We start from the raw sequence: 19,739 nt of genomic DNA on the forward strand, positions 1-19,739 counted from the left end.
GACCAGGCTTGCCACAGTAGATGCAGCACTTGTCCCTCCTTCTGCGCTCCCTCTCAGATGCGGAGAGGCGAGTACGACCCACTTGCATGGGTTCAGGACAGTCACTGGAGGAGGTAGACGGGCTCCAGGTAGAGGTAGGGAGGCTGGGGGGGCTCAGGACTTGACGGCGTTCTCTCATCCTGTTGTCCAGACGAGTAGAATGTGAGATGAAAGTTTCGAGGTCACTTGGGCATCCAATAGAGGCCAGGCCGTCCTTGATGGGGTCAGACAGACCATGGTGGAAGGCTGACACCAGGGCAGTCTCGTTCCATCCACTTACTGCTGCGAGCGTCCAGAACGAGATGGCGTAATCTGCGACGCTTCCTCCTTGCCGGATGGACATGAGCTTTCTGGCTGCATCGGTACTGATGTCCGCCTGGTCGAAGACCCGAAGCATCTCTTCAGTAAATAGTTCAAAATCAGAGCACTCGGGTCCCCGTCTCTGCCAGATAGCTGTTGCCCAAGCTCGTGCCTTACCAGCTAACAAGGTTATCACAAAGGCGATCTTGCGGCGATCCGTAGTGTAGGTGGTAGGCTGGAGCTCAAAGGTGAGTTGGCACTGGGTAAGGAACTCCCGGCACTCACCGTGCTTGCCGTCATACCTCTGTGGTGCAGGAAGGCTGGGTTCGCGAGGTGAAGGAGACAGTGTGGGGGGAGGCACTGGAGCAGGATGAGGAGATGCAGGCAGAGGTGTCAGCTGTGCCAGGGTTTTCCCAATTTGCTGAAGCAGTTCCTCGTGGCGAGCAAGGGCCTCACGTTGGCTGGTGAGCGTTCGTCCATGGTCGCTCCAAAGCGTGTCAAAGCTGCCATAATTCCCTGAAGGTTGGCTGGGTAGACAGTTGAAGCAGCCTCTGCTGAGTCGGTCATGACGGAGTCTTTCTGTTAGGTTTTTGCTGGGATTCGAACCTGGTTCGTTGGTGTGATAATCCAGCAAATCCCCACTAGGCCACCAGGGGGATGACTCAAGTGCAGAGGCGTGAGGCGGAAGTAGAAAAGTATCAAAAAGTTTATTTACAATATTTACAGTCCAAACAAAAATATAATCCAAAAAACGCTCAGAAGATGAAGGGAAAAATAAAATATCCAAAAGGTCAAAGTTAAATACAAAAGCAAAAAACTAGAAAAGAAAAGGCAAAATACCAATGCTCAGAAGATCAAAAAACAGTAAACACAAAGTCCAAAAAGTCCAAAAAGAAAAGCAAAGTGCAAAACCAAAGAGACAACGGCAAGGAACACAGAACAGAGGTAACTGGAGCTAAACATAACAGCACAAAGACTCCGTGACAAGAGGACTGAACTCAGGGGGTATAAATACACAAAATAAATTGGAAACAGGTGACACTAATGAAAACAGGCAATCAACACCAACACAAAACACAGGACACAGTGGCGACCTCTAGAGGCCAAAACAAACATAGACAAAAAACAGGAAATAACAGCGGCCTCTAGAGGCCAAAACAGTCCCAGTCCTAACACACACAGATACATAAACGCGCACATACACCAAGTTCTATATATAATAGACTGCTTACCGATTTGCAAGTTCTCCATCTGGTGCTGCTCCTCTCACATCAGGCTACCATGCCATCATGCTACACACAGTCTAACATGGTCTGCATATAGTCCATTTCCAATGTAGGCTTGTGTATGACATACGTTTCCAAACCGGGTTTATCCATGAAACAATTCAATGACTGTGCCTGTATTATATTGCATAAAAGTTTGTGCTCTTTACAACAAACACATTCAATGCTAGTTTTCTGCTTGGCAAAGTTTCCACATCAGCACCAGATAGCTGGCAAACCCTTTGACCTGTCTTTCCAACTTTGAACTTGCAAAGCACCACCAATTTCATCAGCTAGTCAGATAGCAGGTCAGATAGCAGATCAGATAGCAGGGTTTCCCCAGGTTTGACCACCATAAATTTAAGACTTTTTAAAGACCTTTTTAAGACCACTTAAATAAGAATTAAGACCTACATCGCACCCATTATGCGGTCGTAGAACACCAGATCAAATTCCCAATAATGACAAATGTTTCAAGTAAAAATACTTTTATTATAAAAGTTATATACTTAAAAGTCATTATGTGCATTGCTTGTCGAATCTTCACATTCAAGACAAAAAAACAAAAACAAAACAAGTCTAAACCTGGAAGAAAGGAGTACAACGTAGGGTCCAAGTAATGGCCTTAAAGGTACACAAAAATGCAATAGGCATACCAACACATTAATGCCAAAGGTGTGCACTCACCAGTCAAAAAGCCAAACTGAGGGCCTAACTCGAGGCCTAAAGAACTGTCTCTGAACTAATTATGACCATGCACCCAGAGATGATAATTAAAATAAAAAAGTGATGTGGGTGTTTTTTTTTAATAAAATATCAAAACATTCACAACATTCTAAACAGACAAACTCTTTGTCTTAGTTTCCCAGCACTTGCTTCAACCATTTTACATTTTGTACCCTTGTAAACGAGGGAGGGAGAGAGATACAGAGGGGCATAGATAGATAAGAGACGAGGGGGATAGATGGGAAGATAGATAGATAGATAGATAGATAGATAGATAGATAGATAGATAGATAGATAGATAGATAGATAGATAGATAGATAGATAGATAGATAGATAGAAAAGAGGCAAGCCTAAAGTCTCTTAAAGGTGCACAAAAATGCAATTGGCGTACCAATACATTGGTACAATGGTGTGCACTCACCAGTCAAAAAGCCAAACTGAGGGCCCAACTCAAGGCCTAAAGAACTGTCTCTAAACTAATTATGACCATGCACCCAGAGATGATAAACAGACAAACTCTTTGTCTTAGTTTCCCAGCATTCAACTTGCTTAAACAATTTTACATTTTGAAGAATAAAAAGAAATGTAAATACTCCTCGTAAACAAGGGAGGGAGGGACATAGAGGGAGAGACATAGATGTGGAGGTGGATAGATAAGAGACACAATGAGATGAATAGATAGATAGGAAAGAGGTATACAGATGGATAAGAGATTGATAGGAGAGAGCGATAGACATAATATAGATAGATAACACAGAGTGGTAGACAGACATAAGAGATAGATAGGAGAGAGGAGAGGAAAGATAAAAAGATAGATAGAATAGTGAGATATATAGATGGATAGGACAGACAGAGTGGTAGACAGTTAAGAGAGAGAGACAGACCGACAGATAGATAGGAGATAGACAGACAGGAGAGAGCGAGCAATAGACAGATATATATGAGAGAGAGTGTAAGAGAGAGAGACAGATAGATAGGAGAGTGGTGTCAGTAGATCACAATAACATGAAATTACAATAGTACCTATAGGTTTCTAAGCTGAACACCTTTGGCAACAATCTCCTCATCTATATTCTTAAGTTCAGCCTGTTTTTCTCTGTGGCTCCTCCTGAAAGCATTTGATTTTGAAATTAATTCAGCCATCTTGCTTCCTTGTTTCGTTTCCGCCTTCTCTGCTAAACTGTCTGCATCCCTTACTAGGCTATCACACACTTGCTGAACAGATAACCTTTACTTTTTCATTACGATGAATCCACCACTTGCCTCATTAATGTCTTTGACCAACTCCTTCGTTATATAAGGAGCAAGACCGAATTTTGTTATGTAAGACGTTTTGTTTTTTCCACAGGAGAATGTTGTAGCGACTTCCGAGTCTGGGAACACAGCCTTAAAGAGTTCGCTTATGCCCTCATTCGAGCTGTACGAGTGGTGTTCCGTAATTGTTTTTAAAACCCAGAGCACCTCTGCCCGAAGTGTCGGGGTTTCACTGACACCCATCATGCCACTGCTCGGCCCTTGTGTTGTTGCTAACCTTGCCGATGATGTCTGGCTTGGCTGATGCTGCTGACGTTCAACAGTGGTGCTAGTGCCAACTCCAGGTGCATTCGGAGATTGAACCGTGCAGAACTGAGCGATGGGCTGGTGGTGGTGGAGGGCAGATGCAATGTGCTTTGAGCTCTTCATGTGAGACTCTAAAGCGAAATGACCTATAGTGGACAACTTGAAGGTCTTTCGACAAACACAGCATCTTGCTTCAACGTCGCTTCCAGGAACCTCCCTCACCCAATCACGATATCTTTCATCTGAAAGCCACTGCTGATTAAAACGACACTTCCCCATGCTGCGATTCGCGGAGTCTCCTCTCCACCACGGACTCCGACGATTGCACCGGCGCGAAAATGTATCAATATTGTTTCTTTCTTTGCGCATACTCCAAGAAATTCACTGATGTTACGCAAAACCCACATTTTTACATTGTAGAACAGTATGAGTAAATTTAAGACCTTTGTTTAAAAAATTAAGACTTGGGCAAAGCAATTTAAGACTTTTTAAGGCCTTAATTTTGGAATATTAAATTTAAGACTTTAAGACTTTTAAGACCCTGCGGCTACCATGGATAGCTGATAGTCCTTTTTTCCAAGGTTCATACATATATTTGGTTTCTCTGCTGTCCATACTGACTTGAAGATAACTATTTCATCTGACTAAATCCAGGCTAACAAGTATGTTTGCATTGGCTACACTTAACTTCTGGTACCTGGCAATCAATGACTTGATGTGACATCCTGGACGCCATATTGGTTGCCCATGTGCAATGTGCTTTTGGATTTTTAAGCACTTAAAGTTCTTATGATAGCTACTCAGGTGGCGTTCTTGTGTGCATTATTACAATTAGGGTGCCTTGTACCATCAATATCGATCATGTTTAAATCTTGTACCCTTAAAATGTATTCTATTGAGGGTGAGGATCACTCAAACTCAGTAGTCTTGTTTAGGAACAGTCAATCATTATTAGGAAAATTAGTAATGAGTAACATGTCAGAAATACCATCACCTAGAATGGGAAACAAAATGAGTCTGATGCAGGGTGGACTTTTTATATGGTTAGTGGTTTTATGTTTTCAGTCAGATTTAAGAGAATATATTACATATAGTTCACATGAAAACATTTTTCTTCTCCTTAAAACATGATTTAATTTCTTATACTAAATTTAACTTAAAGAAATATCTAATCTACTAGCTTGAAATATGTAACGTCAATGTGATTGACGCATGTAACATTAACATAATCCAATTTTATTATAAAATACGTCAATGCAGATATTACATATTTTAAAACTTACTTAATCCTTTAAAATCCCTTGATAAAAAAAGCTCTAAATTTGTATAAATTATCAGATGAAAGTTAATGGAAAGAAAATATAATATTTATAATATGTATCCTTCAATAATAAGATGACTAATTTGCTACATAATGGCAGAGTAACCCCAGTTTATTAAGAAAAGAAACAAATGAGCACTTATAAAACACATACAAAACACCATATAAACATTGGTAATAGAAACTGTGCAGCACAAAAGAAACTACTAGTCAACCTAACAATTCAGGAGGTAATTACCTTAATGCATCTAATAATTGTTTATATATCATAGCCATTTGCTATGTTTCATTCTTCTTGAATGAAAAATGATTCAGCTCAAATTTTACTTCAAGAAATTGCTTTTAAAAATACACATTGCAACAATATACTTTACAGAAATTCAGGTCTAAATGATTTTGGAGGCTTTTCTATTTACACTGCTCTCTTTCCCTCTCTACTGAGGTATAATACCTAAAAAAAATGCAATGGACACATCAGACTTCATTGAGACAAAGTGAATTAGTCTAAATCTCAGTCTGTGGAAATTTCAGATCTAAGAGTTTTTACCTGTGCACTCAGGGTTGTGGCACTCTCGGCTCTCAGCCCAGTGGCCGCGACACTCTGATCCGCCATGAGCAGCTGCTGAGCACTGCCTCTTTCTCTGCTGCGTTCCATTGGCACAGGTCACTGAGCAATCACTCCATGCACTCCATTCCTGCCACTGACCGTCCACTGCAGCCAGCCAAGGAGACAAAACACAAGAGATTAGTCAGTTAACCTTGGACTCATTTTAGACACAACAACAAATTGTGTGACTCGACAGCTCGGCATGAATTTAAAAATATAAACACCACATGTATTTAGTAAGCAGTGACTGTTTACAAAGCATTCTATGTATAGTATTTTAAGTATTCATCTGTTATGTAAATAGTTCATATATTATTTTTAGTATTACATCAGTGGTACACTTCCAGTGTGAATTCTGGACAATTAGATATTCTGTATGCATGGCTATGAACCATAGAGATGATGTCTGTATGAAATACAAAGCAACTTTTGGGGAATTTGATTTATATTTTAGCCAGATTACAGACAAAAGGCAACCTAGAATATGGAATAGAGATATTCTCTGTCTCTCTCTCTCTCTCTCTCTCTCTCTCTCTCTCACTCTTATTGTCTCCACCTTATATTCATAAAAAACAAATGCAATGCAATAATCTTTTCAGCAGTGTTTATACTTTATTTACAGAAATGCTGGGGTTGCCTGAGAAGATGCTGAATGAAAATAGAAAGCTGGTGTTTGGCAACAGAAGATGCACTGAATGAACCGAGTCTACAAGGAAAAGAGATGCTGTGGGGAGAAGAGCTGCTAATTGCCTGGCTTTTTTTCTGTTGAATGGGCCGAAGCTTTTAAGGAGACAAACAAAGCAGTCTGCAATCAGATGGAGCACAATCTGTCAGTTACCCCATCACAGCCAAACATTTGTTGTACAGAGAATCTCATCATCACAAATCTGCTTGCCATTCATGGGCAATTGCGGCTAAGTGATTTTCACTTCAGCCCATGTGTTGCGTCATCTCTATAATGCCAGATCTGTTCTGTGGAGAAACAGGAAGTGCAGCTAATGTAATAAACCTTGGTCAGCTAGTCATGGGCAATTTTGCATATGATTTTGTCTGCCTCCCAAAATCAGGTGTAAATTAGTGCCATGTGTGTTGTTCAAATTAATACAGGCAATGTTGCCAGGTGAGTGGTTTTCCTGCAAGACTGATCTACTTTGGAGTGCAAGGGTGAGGGTTTTACTGTTGATGTAAACAAACAAACAAACACTCATAGATCAAAACAATAATAGACATTCTATTTATTTACTTATTACAAAATGTCTTATATTTATTACAAAATGTAGGATGTTATTTTAGGATGTTGGTGAAATAACTGGCAGCTATGGTCTAAGTACATACATATATACAGTATATCAAACACATAGCATGCATATTATTATGTGCACAGCAGGCATTTCGTTAAAACCAATTTGCCTAATAATCAAATGGCATATCAGCCATATTAATTGTCTACATTTTTTTTTAATTCTCACATAGGAGCCTTCATTCAAGAACTGTACTAAGACATTAGTTGTTTTACTGAACTTGCATTTCCTATTTAGCCGCAAGCAATTTGATGGCTCTGTGGTTGACTTTACTTGCCATTTCATACCGATTTTTAAATCACAATTTGCACCTCACACAGGGAGCATTAATAGGTATTCCCTGCTGCAGTTTGCAACATAAGCTAAAGCTTTGGTAAACTGAACATTAATTTCAGCTGCTGCTGCATTAGGTTATGTTTTGAACTGCACCTCTGCATGCATGTACATCTTGGCCTGAGAGTCTCTAGATCTTCATCCATGCTCCTCCAACTTGCTCAATATAATACTTACTAACTAGAACTACAATAGTGAAGCCAGAGGGAGCTGTGAGGTGGGCTTAGGTTCTCTTTGTAGTGGGGGAGAGGGAAATTAAATATTGCCACAGTGGGCCTAATTCCAATCAGAATTTCAGAAGACAGCAGGTTTGAATGCACCCAAAATTAGTGAAATGATCATTGATTTTGGCAGCAAAAATTAGAGAAGGAAACAGACCTGGGCAAAGGGCGATGTTGCAGAGTTTACTCTGAGTCTCAGGGCCATCACAGCCCCTACCACCGTGCTGAGGGGGTGTGCAGACTCTGGTTCGGGTACGGTGACCCCGACCACAGGTAAAGGAGCACAGACTCCATGGAGACCATTCCTCCCACACACCATGCACTGCCAACACAGGAAAGTAATTAAGACACATTGGGACACACACACACACACACACACACACACACACACACACACACACACACACTTTCATAAATATATTAATAAACTCTACATCTTATTAAAAACATCTTAGTAGTACAGGAAAATCAGCAGGAAAGAACCATGCATTTTAGAATATGTTAAGTGGATGAAAATGCACACAGAGTGATCATAGTTTAGAGATTTAGAGGTCAGTTTAGAGGTTCAATTTTAAAAAATCAAAGTTTTTTTTCTGTCTTCTTTGTTAGCTGTTTTTAAGCAACAGGCCAAGCTGAACAACAACATTTAAAATGGTATGAGAAGGTACAAAAGTACAAAATGACAATGATTCATCCTTGAATACAGCCTGAATTTGTGATTCGATAATGTTGTGCTATGCTTCAACCCATAATGCTAGAAAACATTATCTAATCACAGCCAGTTTACTCTTCCTTGCTTAGACTATACTTCCAGCTTATGATCCATTTTTAATCCTTTACTACTTACTGCTAACAATAACAATATTCTCCACATGGCATGGCATAAATCATCAAAAGCCCAGGTGTGTGTACACTGTTGGGTCACTCTCCAGTCGTACATTCCCTCTCAGTGTCCTTATTTTCTGCCAGCGAAGCCATCTTTTTCTCTCCAATTGAATAAAGAATTCTGGAGTCCTGCTCAAACATTTTTAATTTAAAAGGTACATCCCTTTGCACTTTCTGCAAAAAGGTAGGACAAGGAACTTATAGTCATTTGGAGCCTTCTTCAGAGCAGAATCAAGGATCCTTCCGTAAATAGATTATATAAATATAAATAAATAGCTTTTTTTTATTATTGGTCAGGTTCTCACCTTTAAACATATTGGATCAGAATATGTTCTAATTGATGAGGCTCACCTGCTTCAGTTAATACTACAATATGAAAGCAAGACTAAGCAACAGCTTGTCCATCTCTATACTGTACTACTGAAGTCAGGGCTTAGAAAGTGTTCCAACACTTATGAATATAGGGCAACATATTTAAAACATTTTGCTCACAAGGTTAAAAAAACTGTGGAATTTGAGATGGTTTCATAAATTGTCCATGGAATTTGACTGCTGAAGGCACTGATATTTAATAATGTAAAGTTAATAGACAAGGCAGGTGTAGTAAAAGCACATGGCCATGTCTGTTCCACACTAGCAATGGGAACAATTTCACTTACACATCTCTCTTAAACAGAATTTCTACTCTGGTTTAAAAAACAAACAAACAAACAAACAAACAAACAAAAACAACAGCAACAACAAAACCCATCTCTCTTGACACATAACACAATGCCTCTTCAAAAATACCAACAGTCACATCCACTGTAAAAGGGCTATTAGGTGCAAAAAAAGAGAGAGTACAATTCCATTAGCATATTGGCTAATTTTCAAGGTTCAAAGTTGAGATTTTTCTACTGTAAAACCACAAGGCTGATCTGTGCTGAAGTTTTAAGACAGTTTTTTTCTTGAAGATAATTTTGTATCCATCATTTTTGAAAGCTAAATGGACTTTGACAACATTGGCAAATGCCATCCTGGCACTTTGTTGCATTTCAGTTAAAAAAAAAAGCACAAGTGACAAAATTTCAAGCATTGGTGTGCACAGGAATTATGATAAAAGGCAAGATCAAATTATTAACTTATTCATTTCCAGGAAATGCAATTTCATATACATTTTATTATTTCATCCAAGGTACTCTTGGATGAAATTGGAAATTTGCAGAAATAAAAACTTGCTCCCCCATTACCTCCACCCCCACCCCTCAAACAGTAAGCAGGCAACTACAAATCAGAAAGTTTTAGTCAAGTTACTTTAGATACAAGTACTCAGAAATTGGAAATAATAATTACATTAATCATATTTCATGGTTAAAGGGTTTTAAAGGGCTGCTCTGTATTGTTCAAATGCTTTCTCATTGCGCATAAAAAATAAGCCAAAACTCTAGTTAGCTGGTAACACATGTTTAGAATTGCAAACACAACATTTTAATTCCTTAGGGATTTTTGGATTGGTATTGTAAAATAAATAAGTTCTGACAAGTTCTTTTTGAAGCAACTTCCCAGGTTTTTTTTGTCTTTTTACTTTAAATTACAAAATAACCAAGAGTAGATGACAAAATGTACATTTTATAAAACCACTTTACTTAAAAGATTGGTGGATGAAGGCAATGTGAATAATGGGTGCACACAAACTAGGAAAATAGATGAAAAAAAACATAAAACATGAATATATCATGATATGTCAAGATGACATGACAAGGAAAATCCATTCAAAGTAAATGAGAAGAATAATAACAATTCAACAAACAAACAAACAGGAAGTGCCACTGTGCATATTTTGGCTAACACTACCTGGACAAGGGGCAGTGTTATTGCAAACCCTTGATTCTCTTAAAGGGCCGCTGCAGTGTGTTCCGAAAGGTGAGACACATGTTCTTGTTCGCACCTGCAACCCTTGACCACATGTAACTGAGCAAGAGCTCCACTGGGACCACTCCTCAGCACCTGGGTCACCTGTGTAGGAGAAGGGTGACACCAGTTAAAAGCAGCAACAAGGTCACATAACAGCCCAGGAGGGTAGGGCTAGTTGGAGCGGTGCCCCTACAAAATTTACATGAGGTGCCACACAGGACTCATTATGCTTGCATATTTAAGTCTAGGTGAATAGGGTAATCCTAGATTTGCTCTGTGTCTGCATTAATTATTTTGAGTAATTTAAATACTAAAATGGATTGTGTGGCAATCTATGTAACTAATCTATCTATATAGTCAGGGTGTTATATAGTGAATTCACCCTACTTGAAGCATACAGAAAAAAAAAACTAAATCACATTAATAAGTTACTGAATTTATATTTGAGACAAGATCATAATAATGTATGTGTTGAATGTCTGGTCACCATGTAACAGATACTATAAGCAGATACTTGTGTTCAAATTTAAGACTACTGTCTAAATATCATCTTAGTATTTAAAAGTAATACATGCACATAACATAAAGAAATCAAATAAAGGAAGAAAAGATAAACTGATACCAGAAAAAAAGCATTAAATGTGATAGAACATGTAGAGTACATGCAAGATGGCTTACAAAAGTTAGAGAATGACCTGTGATGAATGTTAGTTTGCAACTACAGTTCTACAACAAAATGGACCATGTCTGTAATTGTTTTTCATTGACCTAAATGCCAGTTCAGCGTTTCTTGAGTTATTTATTTTTGACCCAGTATTGACAAGAAATAGAAAAAAATCAAGATAAGAAGAGGAGTGATCCTCCATCATATTCAGCAGATCACAGCAATTAAGTCACTGCTAACATGATGTTCATTTTACATAAGGAACATTTCTGTTGAAGACAATCAAAATACTACAGAAAGAATCAAGATCATGCTGCCTTAACACATGACTTACACTTAAATATGCATCTAAGACTGGCTCCCTTTACTCTTTTTATAGCTGCTACATTTATGTCAAACAAAGACAAACTATTATTTTTTATGAAAAAATGTACAAGTGGTACAATTGTATATATACACAATTGTATTAGTTGTAATTCCCCAATGAGCGATTGCATGGCTGTTCCAAATGCAAACAACATATGGAATTTTTCCAGTAGACTGCCTATCATGGGTAAGAAAATATACTGGAAAGATTATTAGCTACTTTTTGTCTGACAAAGGTATACACTCAGCACTAGTCAGATGTCAGTGATATACCGTAGCATCTGTGCAGTTACACTGATTTTCAGAGTTATATTATTTTTCTTCTCTAATGTTAGAAAGATAAAGCAAATTTTATATATTTTAGTTTTATTTTATAGAGCATTATTGGGCTGATCATGGAATGGGTTGAAAAGTGGATCAATTTGTTTATTTTTCTATTATTTTCCCTGCTTTTTTAATGAAGCAGCACAACAAACAGGACAGTTTAAAATGGTGAAAGCATAATGTAAATGTAAACTTAAAAATACAAGGTGAATTAGGATGAGAAAAACATGGTTAGGGTTTAGTTTGCGAAGTGGTTTGTAACTTAAAATGTACACATCTCACAAATGGTAAAAATAATAGGGGAAAAAACAAAGAAAAGAAAGAAAGAGGAAAAAAAGGCAAACACCAACCCAAGATATGCTTTGTAAGATATCCAAAAACCCCATGCAAAAATAAAGACTTGGTGAGAAAAAAAATATTTAAAAAATATTTACTAAGGTTTAGGCTTCTTATTGGTTCAATGATTCTCATTCATCACATAACCATGACCAGCATGCAAGCTAGAACCTACAGCTCCTTCTGGTGAAAAGAAATGGATAAGAAAAACACTCAACTGTTTATTTTGTATTACAGTCAAACAAATTAAGAACCCAGTTGGAATTCTTATTCTAAGTCAATTTGCTGAATAATATGCCATCCTCTCCTTTTGAGGAATTTTATATTTCTATGGGGTAACAAATCAGAGGGATAAAAATGAATATAACAAAAATTATCTTCACTTTAAATGTGCATTATAAGAAAGAGAGCATGCAAAGTGACTTAGATGAAATTAAGTTTAGTTAACATAAAGGAAAGAAACATAACTATTATATTACCAGTTTGTGCCATAAATTTAGCAGATTCATCTCGCTCCTGTTGGCCCTTTGTGTCATGAACTGATCTTGGCCGTTGGCTTTTTACAGTATGCTCTCCGATCATTCCAAATTCTAGAGACAGAATAAAGGTTCATGAAAACTAGTTTTGATACAAGATCTTCAGAGAGAAAGCAGATAAGAGTTTTAAAACAATTCTGGCAGTAGTTATAGTGTGTCGCAACTGGCAGTACATCACACATGGATAACTTTTTATATGTTGACTTGTATTTTTTCTCCCTTTTTAGCTTTAAAGAAAAGAACAAACAATGATTTATCAGTCGTGTGTTGGGAGCATTAATTGAGTTCAGCGGCACATCTAAGATACATAACAACACATGCAAATCAACTCACATTGGTGTTTAACAGGATAGTAATTTTGCCTCTACCCCTCCCACTTCCCTCCCCCAAGACAGAAAAAAAGAGAGTAGCAAATGAAGGTAAAAATGTCTCAGCCATCTGAAAGCCACAGAGGAAGGGGGTTGGTGGGGGTGGGGGGTGTCATGTGCATGATAGATTGATCCACAGTTTCTGCAATAGATCAGGGCTTTTTGGATAATTAGTAGCTAAGATTCAGAATTAGTAGAGGGATTATGTGCTGTTGTATCTACAAGTATGTCATGTTTTGTGTGTTCATTTATTTAAAGTGAAGTACTAAGTTGTTGTTGTTTTTGCTTTTACACAAACTCATCAATCTGACATAGTTGATGTTTGAAATGTGTTATAATTAGAAAATGCTTCTAATAATTCATATATCTTTAAAGCAAAATGATTTATGAATCAGCAAGTTTTTTGATGTTCCTATAAACCAGACATGAAACATTGAAATAAAAAGGGCATACATATCATACAGCATGCAGGAATCCACTGGAATTGTCGATACTATTTCCAGAATCCATCAATAACATAAAAAAAAAAAATTACACAGCCATGCTTACATCACTAATTGGGAATTACAACTTTAGGATCTTTCTGCCTCATAGTCTTTACACAAATTATCCATTTTGATTCATTATATATTATATACATAATAATAGTAATTATCATGTGCAGGAAAAAAAAAAGCCCTGGAAATGTCAGGAATGATGGTGATTAAAGTTAAAACACCATAAAAGCTCTGATGAAAGAAAGGCACTGATTGCAAGTCTCTAGTTTGAAGGCTACACACATCATCTCCAAGCATTTATTATGATTAAACATTTTGCCTTGACCTAAGTACAAACGTCTCCAGAAATCTCTCTGCAGCTTCTTGTACAATCTATTTACCCACAATAAAAACCCATTCATTTGAGCTTGCAGTGCTTTTGCCCAGAGAGCATGTTGTAATAAATCATTTAAGAAGCCAGAGCATTGGAACATAAAAGTCAGAGAAACATTATCAATGTTAGTGGTGAGGCCTGCCCTCAAGCCTGAGATTTTTCATTCAATTACGTTCTGGCATACTGGAATGGCATTTAAGGTGGTAAAATATAGACCTGAGTTCAGCAATCATTTAAAATTTTTTCCTTCTTTTTTTTTCTTGCCTCAGTCATCAGGCCCACCAAGATGGTTTTTCACAAGTGATTACATACAGTTGAACATTGGAACATGTTTCTCAGTAACCACAGCAGGCAGGGTTGTATTTTACACTCCACTATTAAGCATACATTTTATGACAAACCTTACCCTAAGATATAAAACACATTTTAAAATCAGGGAGAGAACATGGCACTTAACAAAACAGAGCGTTTTTCTACCATTCTGCATCGTAGTCTACCTCTGGCATGTCATTTCCAATACTTTATAATTAAAAGAGATATAAAAATATATAGAAAAACAATAGTTGTACAACGGAGAAGAATGGAAGAAGAAGAAAGTGTAAATTTAAGATCAAATGTTCAAAGGAGAAGAAGGAGAGAAACAGTCTCAACTGAAGTTCAGGCTTCACTGGTTGACCATGTTCATAATTTGTGCATGAAAGCCACTGAATATGTTTCTACTGTTATTTGGCTAGAGAGATTATTTAGCCAACCAAAAATGTAAGTTCATTCTAGACCAGAACAGCTTCATTGTACTTTGCCATAGGAGAGATGGAGCACCAATCTTTGAAAGAAATTCCATCAGTGATGGTGATGGAGAATGCGAACATGTCTAACGTGTTGAGCCAAAATCCTACAGGTGTTTCAACAGGGCTGAAATCTAGTAACTGCAAAAACCATACCATATGATTTACATCATTTTTATGCTCCTCAAAGCATTCATTGAGCCCCTGTACCCTGTGGATGAGGACACCATCATCCTGGAAAAGAAAATATTTCCTCATATGATAAAGGTGTTCAGTCAAAATAACTTTACATTGAGGCATTCCTCTAAGGGGACAAGTGAACCCAATCCATGTCAACAAAATGCTTCTCCACTTGCTGCTCAGTCTCTAGCTCTCCACTACCATCATCTCATCTCATTATCTCTAGCCGCTTTATCCTTCTACAGGGTCGCAGGCAAGCTGGAGCCTATCCCAGCTGACTACGGGCGAAAGGCGGAGTACACCCTGGACAAGTCGCCAGGTCATCACAGGGCTGACACATAGACACAGACAACCATTCACACCTACGGTCAATTTAGAGTCACCAGTTAACCTAACCTGCATGTCTTTGGACTGTGGGGGAAACCGGAGCACCCGGAGGAAACCCACGTGGACAACATGCAAACTCCACACAGAAAGGCCCTCGCCGGCCCCGGGGCTCGAACCCAGGACCTTCTTGCTGTGAGGCGACAGTGCTAACCACTACACCACCGTGCCGCCCACTACCATCATCAAAACACCAAATAAGAGAATATCTTTTGGGACACTGGTGTTTATTGCTTCAGTACAGTTAGAAACTTGTAGAATCTGTGCCAAGATGTATGGAAGCTGTTCTGTAGCAGCCCAACACCTTAATAAGACACTCTATGTTGTTTTTATCCCTTTAATTATTCACCCAACTGTAGAACACACTTTACAACTGAGCATTTTCGCAAAATGAAATAATTTAAATATTCACATCGAAATGCTGAACACACTTATAAAAGTAAATTTGTAGGACAATAAACTGGCCACGCAGAGCTGAATACACTGTAAATGCTTTGCCTCAGTGACATTCATTTATCTTGCAAAACACACTTATACGTTTGTAAGCACAAATATAATTTTAGAAGTACCCAAATATTTTACTCAAAGTGCTAGTTAAGTACAACATTCATTACTAAAATAAACATTCAGCAAATATTGTACATATTTAAACAATTGCTAAGAAGCATTTTTCAATATCAGGTTCAGTTTTTTCAAAACTATAAACTGTCACCCAACAGAACTCCATTGTTTTTTGCTTTGACACAAAACACATTCGACTGAGCAATTTTTTAAATCCTTACATAATCATCACTCAAGCTGTCCCACCAGCAAAATTTGTAGGCTATTTCTACATCACAGTTTACAAATGTTACAAACAAACAAACAAACAAACAAACAAACAACAAAAAAATGCCCTTAACAGAAGTTGCTAAGTAACAAATACAATATTTAACTGCAATCTGAACACCATAAACAATTATAAGTGTTATAGAGATCAAAATGACAAGATGACAGTGAATGTTCTGTGCCAGAAGGGAGCAAAATCACTATACGCGCAGCTATATATCATACAATAGTTTGCAGAAACACAAATCATGAATCACGCCATACAGTGCAGAGCACTGTTCTCTAAAGACAACTTTTCAAACAATACACATCATTTCTGACTGCTAGGAACCAACAGGAACCAACCAAAACTTATTTCATGCAGTCAGATATTTGCAGTCCATTTAAACAAGAAGTCACTTTTCCACACCATTTCTTAACCTCATGAGAAGGGGTGGAAAGTTTATGGTCTTTGTCTACATGACAGAGGTCCCTCCTAGATGGCGGATTCCTGCACTTGTCAATGCAACTCAGTACAATTCAATTATATTCTATTTGTACTGAGTTGCATTGACAAGTGCAGGAATCTGCCATCTAGAAGGGACCTCTGTCAAACAAAAATTCAAAAAATACTTTGAAGGTAGGGCGGCACGGTGGTGTAGTGGTTAGCGCTGTCGCCTCACAGCAAGAAGGTCCTGGGTTCGAGCCCCGGGGCCGGCGAGGGCCTTTCTGTGTGGAGTTTGCATGTTCTCCCCGTGTCCGCGTGGGTTTCCTCCGGGTGCTCCGGTTTCCCCCACAGTCCAAAGACATGCAGGTTAGGTTAACTGGTGACTCTAAATTGACCGTAGGTGTGAATGTGAGTGTGAATGGTTGTCTGTGTCTATGTGTCAGCCCTGTGATGACCTGGCGACTTGTCCAGGGTGTACCCCGCCTTTCGCCCGTAGTCAGCTGGGATAGGCTCCAGCTTGCCTGCGACCCTGTAGAAGGATAAAGCGGCTAGAGATAATGAGATGAGATGAGACTTTGAAGGTAACAAGACCTAGACACTCAGAAAAAAAGGGTACTAAACTGTATGACTCCATCACCTTCAAGTGGACACCTTTTGTTTGCATATTTTACCAAGAAAGAAAAATATGTATAGAATACCTTTAAAGATTCATTCTCGAGGTAATTTTGACCAAATTACAGTAGGTATCATGATTTCCAAGTGAAAATGTAACAGTTATAGTCTATTTGATTCTACGCATTTTAATACTTATTGTGCTGTTTCCATGAGTTAACATTAAACTGATGCATTCTGCTTAGAGTTGAATGAAATTGTGTGTATTAAAATGTGAGTACATGTGTGGCAGCGGGGGCGTGGTCAAGTGTCGGTCCGTGAATGGAGGGCGGAGTCAGGGAAGGTAAGTGGCAGAATCTGATGGGAATTAACCTGTGTTTGTGTGTCTTCCCCAGTGACTGCACCTTATAAGAGGAGAGGGAGAGCAGAGGAAGGAAGGAAGGTCTCCCCAACCTAGTCACTTGTGTGTGTGCGCGCGTGTGTGTGTGTGTGTGTGTGTGTGTGTGTGTGGGCAAGCGAAATAAAGACGCTGAAAAGCGCAAATAAAAGTTTTGTGAGAACTCAGTTCTGGCCTGCCGTGCTTCTGTGCTCCACTCACCTTCAACTATTTCTACAGTGGTGCTGAAACCTGGGATGGAGTACAGAAGAGAACAGCCTCATGGAGTCCTCCCCTTCAAGGACCTGGTCCGTGCCCTCACCACGGCCCAACAGAGCCAGCACCAGGCGCTGGTTGCCCTCTGGAGGAGCAGGAACAATGGTTCGAAGCCCTGGTGCTGGCGCAGCAGGAAGATAGCCAGGCGTTCTGGCACCTGCTCACGTTGGCGGAGTCCACCATCACCACCACTGCGGACCCTCCCCACCTCACCCTAACGAAGATGGGTCCACAGGACGACCCCAAAGCCTTCCTTGCTCTTTTTGAGCAGGCAGCAGAGGTGTGGGGTTGGCCGGTGGAACAGCGCACGGCGCGCCTCCTCCTCCTAATGGGCGAGGCGCAGCTGGCTGCGCTACAGCTCCCCACTGACAGCTGGCTGGTCTATGACGACCTCTACAGGGCTGTCCTCTAACGTGTGGGGCGCACCCCGAAGCAGCAATGGCAGCGCTTCCGCGCGCTGCGCCTGGAGGAGGTTGGCTGGCTGTTCGCGTTTGGCCAGCAACTCCGGGACGCCTGCCGGTGGTGGCTGAGGGCTGACAACAGTGATGCCGAGGGAATCATCGACCTGGTGGTGCTGGAACAATTCATCACCCGACTTCTGGAAGGAACAGTGGAGTGGGTCCAGTGCCATCGCCCGGCATCGCTGGATCAGACCATCGTACTGGCGGAGGACCATATGATGGCTGTTCCGATGGCAGGACAGCATGTCCCCTCTTCTCCCCTCTTTTCTCCCTCTCTCTCCCCTTCTGTTCCTCGTCCTTGCCCCATTCCCCCACCGCGGAGGCGGGGCCAGCTCCACCCCAGCCGCACCCGCGGTGCCCTACTGTTTCCTACTTCCATGTCTGTGTCTCCCCCCCCCCCCCCCCTCAGATGAGTGAGCTCAGGAACACCGGTGCAGAGGGAGAACCTGGGCCTGTATGCTGGCGCTGCGGGGAGCCGGGGTACCTTCAGCATCAGTGCTCGGCGATGGAGGTGGGCGCGGTGGTCCGGATCCCCGACGCACCAGGGATCACCCTTGATCGGGCCAGAGCGTATCGCATACCGGTGAGTATCCAAGGGGATATGTATCAGGCTTTGATGGACTCCGGCTGTAATCAGACCTCAATCCACCAAAGCCTGGTGCAAGACGAGGCATTGGGGAGAGCACAATTGGTGAAGGTGTTGTGTGTGCATGGGGATGTTCACAAATACCCTTTAGTGTCAGTCCACATTCTATTTCGAGGGGAGAAATTTAGAGTAAAGGCAGCAGTTAATCCTCGCCTTACCCAATCAATAATTTTAGGGACTGATTGGCCGGGATTTAGGGAATTAATGGCACATTTAGTGAAGAGTGGGCCCTGCCATAATTTAGCAGGGGGAGGTCCCAGTGTGGCATTGGCGGGAGCAGCTATCACAAAGCCGTCTATGTCATCACTGCGTCAGAGTGAGGAGCAGCAGGCTCCTTCTCCCTCTCTCGGGGAATCTCTCGTGGATTTCCCGTTGGAGCAGTCGCAAGATGAAACGCTGTGGCATGCGTTTGACCAAGTGAGAGTAATCGATGGTCAAACGCTCCAGCCAAACGCCACCTCGTCCTTCCCCTATTTTTCCATTATTAAGGATAGGTTATACCGAGTGATGCAGGACACTCATACTAAGGAACCGATAACACAGCTTCTAATCCCAAAGAGCCGCTGGGAATTTATATTCCAGGTGGCTCACTTTAATCCCATGGCTGGACACTTGGGGCAGGATAGACACTAGCCCAAATAATGGCCTGGTTCTATTGGCCAGGGATTTGCGGCGATGTCCGTAGGTGGTGTATGGCGTGCCGCGAATACCAGTTAGTAAATCCCGCGGCCATTCCAAAAGCGCCTTTGCGCCCTCTGCCATTAATTGAGACCCTGTTCGAAAGAATTGGGATGGATCTTGTCAGGCCATTAGATTGGTCAACACGAGGATATTGCTTTATTTTAGTT

At 40.3% G+C, this 19,739-nt stretch overlaps 1 protein-coding gene across 1 annotated transcript in view; it reads right to left on the reverse strand.

Moving 5' to 3' along the window:
• adgrb3 (adhesion G protein-coupled receptor B3) overlaps positions 1–19,739 on the reverse strand; it is a 722,174-nt gene that overhangs the window by 388,186 nt on the left and 314,249 nt on the right. The window contains exons 3-6 of the mRNA XM_060916854.1: positions 12,622–12,732; positions 10,393–10,554; positions 7,832–7,996; positions 5,760–5,924 (exon numbers count right to left, since the gene is read on the reverse strand). Of these exons, the coding sequence (XP_060772837.1) occupies positions 5,760–5,924; positions 7,832–7,996; positions 10,393–10,554; positions 12,622–12,732 (603 nt within the window). The remainder of the gene's footprint in view (positions 1–5,759; positions 5,925–7,831; positions 7,997–10,392; positions 10,555–12,621; positions 12,733–19,739) is intronic.

The sequence above is a fragment of the Neoarius graeffei genome, chromosome 3 (genome assembly GCF_027579695.1).
Source record: "Neoarius graeffei isolate fNeoGra1 chromosome 3, fNeoGra1.pri, whole genome shotgun sequence".
Lineage (NCBI taxonomy): Eukaryota > Metazoa > Chordata > Actinopteri > Siluriformes > Ariidae > Neoarius > Neoarius graeffei.